The sequence below is a fragment of the Callorhinus ursinus genome, unplaced genomic scaffold (genome assembly GCF_003265705.2).
Source record: "Callorhinus ursinus isolate GAN/ISIS: 27379988/994484 unplaced genomic scaffold, GSC_fseal_2.0 scaffold1273, whole genome shotgun sequence".
Lineage (NCBI taxonomy): Eukaryota > Metazoa > Chordata > Mammalia > Carnivora > Otariidae > Callorhinus > Callorhinus ursinus.
Genome location: NW_027398328.1, coordinates 3,147 through 10,522, shown reverse-complemented (window position 1 = coordinate 10,522; position 7,376 = coordinate 3,147). Strand labels below are relative to the sequence as shown.

At 45.5% G+C, this 7,376-nt stretch overlaps 1 protein-coding gene across 1 annotated transcript; it reads left to right on the top strand.

The window, feature by feature from the left end:
* Window positions 1-358: 358 nt before the first annotated feature.
* Window positions 359-6,861, top strand: LOC112818888 (4-trimethylaminobutyraldehyde dehydrogenase-like). Its single transcript, XM_073890613.1, has 7 exons — window positions 359-402; window positions 1,164-1,312; window positions 2,101-2,235; window positions 3,549-3,745; window positions 4,390-4,530; window positions 6,281-6,469; window positions 6,708-6,861. The coding sequence occupies exons 1-7, from the start codon at window positions 359-361 to the stop codon at window positions 6,834-6,836; spliced, it is 984 nt and encodes a 327-aa protein (XP_073746714.1). The 3' UTR covers window positions 6,837-6,861.
* The last annotated feature ends 515 nt before the right edge of the window (window positions 6,862-7,376 follow it).

The following is a 7,376-nucleotide window of genomic DNA, read 5'->3' as shown; positions in this document are numbered from 1 at the left end:
CAGTGATTTTTGTATTCCTCCCCTCTTCTCTCCCGAGGTGTGTACTGTGGGTATGGGCTCGTGATATTTGCGGTCGCCATTTCCTTTTGCTTCTGGTCTGCCTCCCTGCTTCTCAGGTTTCATAAGACAGTGCTGCATCTTGTCAGTTTTCGGTGCACCTTTTATGTATGTCCAGATATTCACCCTCTTGTTTATTTTTACACTGGATCCGTAATAGCCAATGTCTACTTTTACATGCTATGTTCATTCAAGTCTTTCATCTTTGGGACAAAGAAAGTCATTATTTAGCTTTTCTCTTTAGGCCGGTTTCCCAAACCTTTCCATTCCATCCCTGGACCATCTCCAGCATCTCTGAGTCATGGAGGCTACAACTGGGACAGTATTTAAAAAGCGAATTGATGAGTACTGACCATTAGAAAGTAATTATCTTGTGATTTTCACATGCTGCATGTCTTTGGGTAATTTAAAGCCATGCGTGTATATAACCTCTTTCCTGACAAATGTGTGTTTGGCGATTGCTTACCATTTCTGTAATGATGCCTGTCTCTTACTCTATACATGCAAACACAGTATGTGCATGTGCGTACGTGTTTATAAACATACACATATATAACATTCACTTCGCAAACCATTCCTTTTCTTACAAGTTTTTTTTTAAAGATTTTATTTATTTATTTGAGAGAGAGAGAGCATGCACTTGAGTGGGGTGAAGAGCAGAGAGAGAAGCAGGCTCCCCACTGAGCAGGGAGCCCGACGTGGGGCTCGATCCCAGGACCCCGGGATCATGACTTGAGCCGAAGGCAGCTGCTTCACCGACTGAGTCATTCAGGGGCCCCATCAAACCATTCCTTTTCTAATCAACCTTGAAACGCAGTCTGGGTCTTAAATCTGTGATGATTAACTTGAGGGGAGACTAGGGCTCTATTCCGCAGTAATCTTTTTCTCTCTTCCAAATGTAACAGCACCACTCCCTTCATTTAAAGTGCAAGCTGTTTCACTAACATAATAAAATTTAAAAAAAAGTACCTTTCCCTGAACACCAATTAGGTTGAGCACCTTCTAAAAAAAAAAAAAAGTGCAAGCTGTTTATATTTTTAAAAATTGCGTGATATAATCTGAGTGTTGAATACGTTGAGGTGTCTGGTAATATGTCTTAAATCTAGTCTTCTGTTTTACCCGAAGGAACGGAAGGATGAAATCGCCACCGTGGAGACCATCAACAATGGCAAGTCCATCTTCGAGGCCCGCTGGGACATCGACACTTCATGGCAGTGCCTCGAGTACTATGCGGGCTTGGCTGGATCCATGGCTGGTGAGCCCTGGCCTGGCCTGGGAGCAGGTGGCCAGGAGGCAGAAGAGCAGATTCTAGTGGTGAAGGGAGAGAGATTTGGGGATTAAGACAGACCTGGGTTAAAAATCCTGGTTTTATCACTCTCCGCATGGGTGACCCTGAGAATTACTTTATCTTTCCTTATTGAAACTGTCTTCGTGCGTTATCATAAGGATTAAATGAGAAAATATACGTAAAGCACTCGGCATGGTACCTGAACTTCAGGCCAGGTTGTTAAAAAACCAGTTCTTGCAAGGGTCAGTAAGTGTTACATTTATTAGTTCTACCTAGTTAAGTTAGCAGAAAAGGTTTTGTTTTGTTTGACTGTGAGGTTTACAGTAGTTGATGTTGGATGGCACCAGCACCCAGCAGGGCTGTGGGGAGCCAGAGTCTGAGGTTTGGGTACTACACTTCCATCTTGTTTCCTTTAAGTTATTATTTGCTAGATGCTCTAAGGTTTTAGAGTATTATATTAAGTCAAGTGAACACAGGTTTGAGGGACGGGTAGGATTCTTTTTCGGAGAGAATGTGCAGAGGTGTGCATGCATGGCTAGAATGAACATTAGAGCGGAGACTGGGAGCACCGGTGTATTGGAGACAGGAGGCCGGGGTCAGCAGGGAGGCCAGGGACAGCGGGGAGGCCAGGGTCAGCGGGGAGGCCGGGGTCAGCGGGGAGGCCACCAAGTGTGGCACAAGCTGAGTAGGGCTGTTGGCGGAGTCTCTGGAAAGGCAGTCCTGCATTCTCTGCGACTCCTCTGTTTCCCCCTTAGGCGAGCATGTCCAGCTCCCAGGCGGATCGTTTGGTTATACCAGAAGAGAACCGCTTGGCGTCTGTGTGGGAATAGGCGCGTGGAACTACCCCTTCCAGATCGCCTGCTGGAAGTCGGCACCGGCCTTAGCATGTGGTGAGAAAGAATGGCTCTTCCACGTGGGAGCCGTCCACTCTCGCCCCATTCTCTACCTCTCACCTGTCCGTGCCCATGTACACACACATACACACGCACACTCATTCACACACTCATACTCCACAGCAGAAGGGGCCTGCCTTGGGGCACCTGAAGCCTCAGAGGACGGGCGTCCCTCCCTACCCTGCCACCTCGGGACCTGACAGCTTAGCACATGCACATGGATTGCTTCTATGTTATTCCCACTGTTATTTTATTTTTATTTTTGAAAAGATTTTATTTATTTGAGAGAGAGAGAGAGCACAAGCAGGGGGAGCTGCAAGCAGAGGGAGAAGCAGGCTTCCCACGGAGCACGGAGCCTGATGCGGGACTCGATCCCAGGACCCCGAGATCATGACCTGAGCCGAAGGCAGCCACTTAACCGACTGAGCCACCCAGGCGCCCCTATTCCCACTTTTATTTATCTAATTTATTTTTGTTATGGAAAGGAAGACCATTAATTTTGGTCTTGGAAGCCTGATTTCTTACGGTCACATTGATTTAGATTTGTGCTCCTTATAAGTTCTCCTTTCTGCAGAAGAATTGTGGGATGAATTTCTTTGGAGGGAGTCACACTCAAGAGTTTGGCTTCACTTAAGAAGTAGAAGATAAACTTCGTCCTTCTTAAGACAAATAATAAACAAGGCTCCCATTAGAGAAACTTGGGCTGGCTGACTGAAGAAGTTTTCTCATACTATTTAAAGACGAATCGGTGGGAAAAGATGGTTTATTGTATCTTAGGAAAAAAAATCCTGAGGTTAAAGAAAGCGCCACAGTTGGGCCACTGTGTTGAAATGCAGCTTTCCTCATGTTGCCACTTATGTCCTGCTTTTTGCAAGTTCCCGTGCGAGGCAGAGGCAGCTGCGACAGAAAGACTAGAACTAAGTCACTAAGCTTTGGAGACTCATCAAAATGAACCTTTCTGGTCTTCCATTTCAACTTCTCTAAAATGGGAGTGAGCGCACCACTTCCTCCTGCTGTGGCAAGAGTTAAATGAGATCATAGATGTGGGAAGGCCTGGAAATGCGAATGTAAGGTGTTCCTGGTTGAGACTGGGTGGGTGTGTGGCTTGGGATCTGCTCATTGCAAGAAGCCGAGGTGGGGAGAACAAGCTGGGTTTACTTATTTGTACCAGTGCGGGTCTAGGAGGTGACGGAGGGCGGGGAACAGGGAACACTTGGAGTTGCTCTTGGCTTGTCGTCCTGTTCCGTCCTGTGCTCAGAGGATCACCGGGCTTAAGCAGTCTTCTGTGCTCGCGTCTTGGGTTTGCGCAGGTAACGCCATGGTCTTCAAGCCCTCTCCCTTCACGCCGGTGTCGGTGCTGCAGCTGGCCGAAATCTACACGGAGGCCGGCGTGCCCCCCGGGCTCTTCAACGTGGTTCAAGGAGGGGCAGCCACGGGCCAGTTTCTGTGTCAGCATCCTGACGTGGCCAAAGTCTCCTTCACCGGGAGTGTGCCCACCGGCTCGAAGGTACCGAAACCAGTGTGGGTCCCCACAAATGGCAGTGTCGGGCCTGCCCCGAGTACATGTCGGAGGCTTATCTTCCAATCTTAACTGAGCTTGGGCTGGGAGGGAGGCCATAGGGATCGGGACAAAGATCTGAAGCGTGCTTTAGACGTGTGAAGCGGGGAACGAAGTGGGGTGGAATGATCAGAACATGAGGCTGGCAGTTGGTCCGCGAGGGGATGGAAGTCATCTGCCCATGTCTCTGAGCGTGGGGTCCGGGCTGCCACTTGGGTCCTTGGTGCCTGAGCTCCTCTGTAGCAGCCACCTCAGAAGGAAGGGTGCTCGCTCAGTTTATTTCCGATGTATTGTTTGACCTTAACTAATTGTCAGCCTTGAACACAGTAATAGTAATAGAAGGGTTTCCACCTGTGACACGTGAATGAACGATAGTTTCAAAATGCATTGCCTCCTCAGAAAGTCAGGTGCAGTCCTGTGGATTCTCAAGGGTTCTGGAGAAGGATAAGTAGACGAAAGGGCAAAGTCCCTGACAAGAACAAGGCTGCAGGTCATTCGTAGGTCGAGATGCCTGGAGGCTCAGGTTCTAGCTGATGTAGCATGTGGTTTTATATGCATGACGCTTCTCAGTGTGTTTGTTCTTGTTCTGTAAGATCATGGAGATGTCAGCTAAAGGAATCAAACCCGTCACTTTGGAACTGGGAGGCAAGTCTCCCCTGATCATCTTCTCCGATTGTGATATGGAGAACGCTGTGAAGGGGGCGCTGATGGCCAACTTCCTCACGCAAGGCGAGGTAGGCACCCGTCCCTGGCAGAGGTCTCAAAGGAATCTTGCCCCTTCATCGAACAGCATGTTTTCAAGCTTTCTGTTTCAAAATAATTTCAGACTTACAGAAGCGTTGCCCAGATAGTGCAAAGAATTCCTTCACATCCTTGAGCCACGTTTCTCAAATGTTAACATTTTATCACATTTCCTTTGTCATTCTGTTTCTTTTTCTATACATAGGTATGCATGTTATCTTTTTCTGAACTGTTTGAAAGTTGCAGACGTAAGATCCGTAACTTTTACATTTCTGTCTGTATTTTCTAGAAACAAGTACATTCTCTCTCTTTTTTTTTTTTTTTTAAAGATTTTATTTATTTATTTGAGAGAGAGAGAGAATGAGAGACAGAGAGCACAAGAGGGAAGAGGGTCAGAGGAAGAAGCAGACTCCCCGCTGAGCAAGGAGCCCGATGCGGGACTTGATCCCAGGACCCCAGGATCATGACCTGAGCTGAAGGGAGATGTTTAACCAACTGAGCCACCCAGGCGCCCCTCATGTTGTCATTTGTTTGACATTAGTCCTTTTAGCAAACTAAACAAAAACACAGTTTCTTTCTCTTGGTCCAAGACCGAGTCTAGGAAGGTGTGTCGCATTTAGTTGTTGTGTCCTCATAGCCTCCTTTAGTCTGGAACAGTCAGCTCTTCAGTTATTCTTATCTTTCAGGACCTTGACATTTTTGAAGAATACAAGCTATTTATTTTGTAGCATGTCCCTCATTTGGGGTCTCTCTGGTGTTTCCTTTTGATAAGATTTGGGTTATGTGTTTGGGGCAAAAAAACACCACCGAAGCGATGTTGTGTCCTTCTCAGAGGCTCACCAGGGAAGTCGTGTCACATAGCAGACAGTGCGACAGGATTCTGCACCTCCTCAGCTCTCCCCACTGGTCTTAACACCCTGGGATGATTTTTGCTGGAAACAGTTTCTATGATGGGGGTTCCCAAATGGTGATTTCCCAATAAAACTGTTCTTCTGCATTTATTAGTTCACTCTCCACTGTGAGAAGGAACTTTCCCTTCTCCCGTGTTGTTTTTCACTCATTTATTTTTATTATCATGGACCATGGATTCTTACTTTATTCTATGGATTACAGTCCATGTACTATCATTATTTATTCTGATGCTCAGATAATTGCCGATTTGGCTCATGGCAGCTCCCGTGACCTTTTGATATGTGTTCATTATTCTGTGAGCATGAGTATTGGCTCTGTTTTTGGACTTTGTATCTATAGTTCTGATAGCATTTGAACAGTATCTGTGCTCACGTTCCATGGGAGGATCTAAGTGGTCATGACTAGCGATTTTAGAGACAGACGTTCACTGTGAAATGCTTCAGGTTTTTATTAGGCTCAAGCCCCTAGTTCTTAAGTCTATTTTTGCTTTCCCGTCCCCTCCTACTCTTAAAATACACGGCCCCATTGAGCCTCTGACAGGAGGCAATAGGAGAGCTCATGTGGCTCATGTGGATCTATGAATGGCCTTAAGGAAATGTAAACAAACAAAAAGCCAGAACTTTCTTCTCGAAGGGCGGGCAATTTCTTTGCTGATAGGGTGGTATGTCCACAATTCCTTGTGTGATTCTGTTCAGGATGGGGATAATTTTTAGAGCTGGAACTAACCTTTTAAAAAGGTATACTGTCTCTTTTCAGATTAAAGCTGTTGGATTCTTCCCTCTTTTCCTTTTTCTTTCCTTATACACATACAAATTTGTGTCTGTCCTTCAGGTTTGTTGTAATGGCACAAGAGTATTTGTGCAAAAGGAAATTCTTGATGAATTTACAAGAGAAGTAGTGAAACGGACCCAAAAGATAAAAATCGGAGATCCCCTTCTGGAAGATACGAGGATGGGTCCCCTCATTAACCGCCCACACCTGGAGCGAGTCCTTGGGTTTGTTAAGCTGGCAAAGGAGCAGGTGAGAATCAAGTAGAAATAGGATGGGGCGAGGGGGAGGGGAAGTATTCCACGTTCCTTGCTGGGTGCACTTCTCCTGTGCTAATACCTGCTTGGCTCACGATGTCCTCAGCTGTGTTCTGCTTTGTACCTGCAGTGGACTAACTAGGTGTCTGCTTAGGACACACTGAATGTTTCAGGGATGCATATCAGGGTTGTGTGTTTAATAGAAACTATGCATTCTTCTTCTTTTTGGGCAGGGTGCTAAAGTGCTGTGTGGTGGAGACATACATGTACCCGAAGATCCCAAATTGAAGGATGGATATTACATGAGACCTTGTGTACTGAGTACGTCCTCTTCTTGTTTGTTTTTAAACAGTTTGAAATAAATGTCAGATAGAAAAGGATATTTATAAAATATGTATATGGTATAAAGCAAGTGTCAGTAAATGGTGTCCCCACTGCTCAGACTTAAGGAGTAGAAGTTCTTCCTTACCTCCCATGTGCCCTTCCTCTTGGACAGCAGTGTGCTTTAGTTTACCTGAGACTTAACTGGGTCGACACCTGTTGTTCTGGAAGCAAGGCGCTCAAAAAAAAAAAAAAAAATGGTAGTGCATGTTTTAAAAAAAATTAATGAATTTTGTTTCTCAGGAAAGTTGCTGAAGAATATGTTTTTCTTTGAGCAATATGTCATCAATATGATAAAACCAATTTGTCAGACAATCTGGCGATATTTAAAAAATTTTGTAATTTAATAATTTTTAGCACCTCCTTTCAATATCTTAAACGTGTCCTGCTTTGGACAGGCAAGTGTATGGTCATTCCGCTGTCTTCGACCCTTTACTTCTCCTATCCCTCAGAGGTGCCCACTGCTCTAGGTAATGTTATTCTCGTGCTTTCCTCTGTTATTTTACAATGTATCTTAGTAT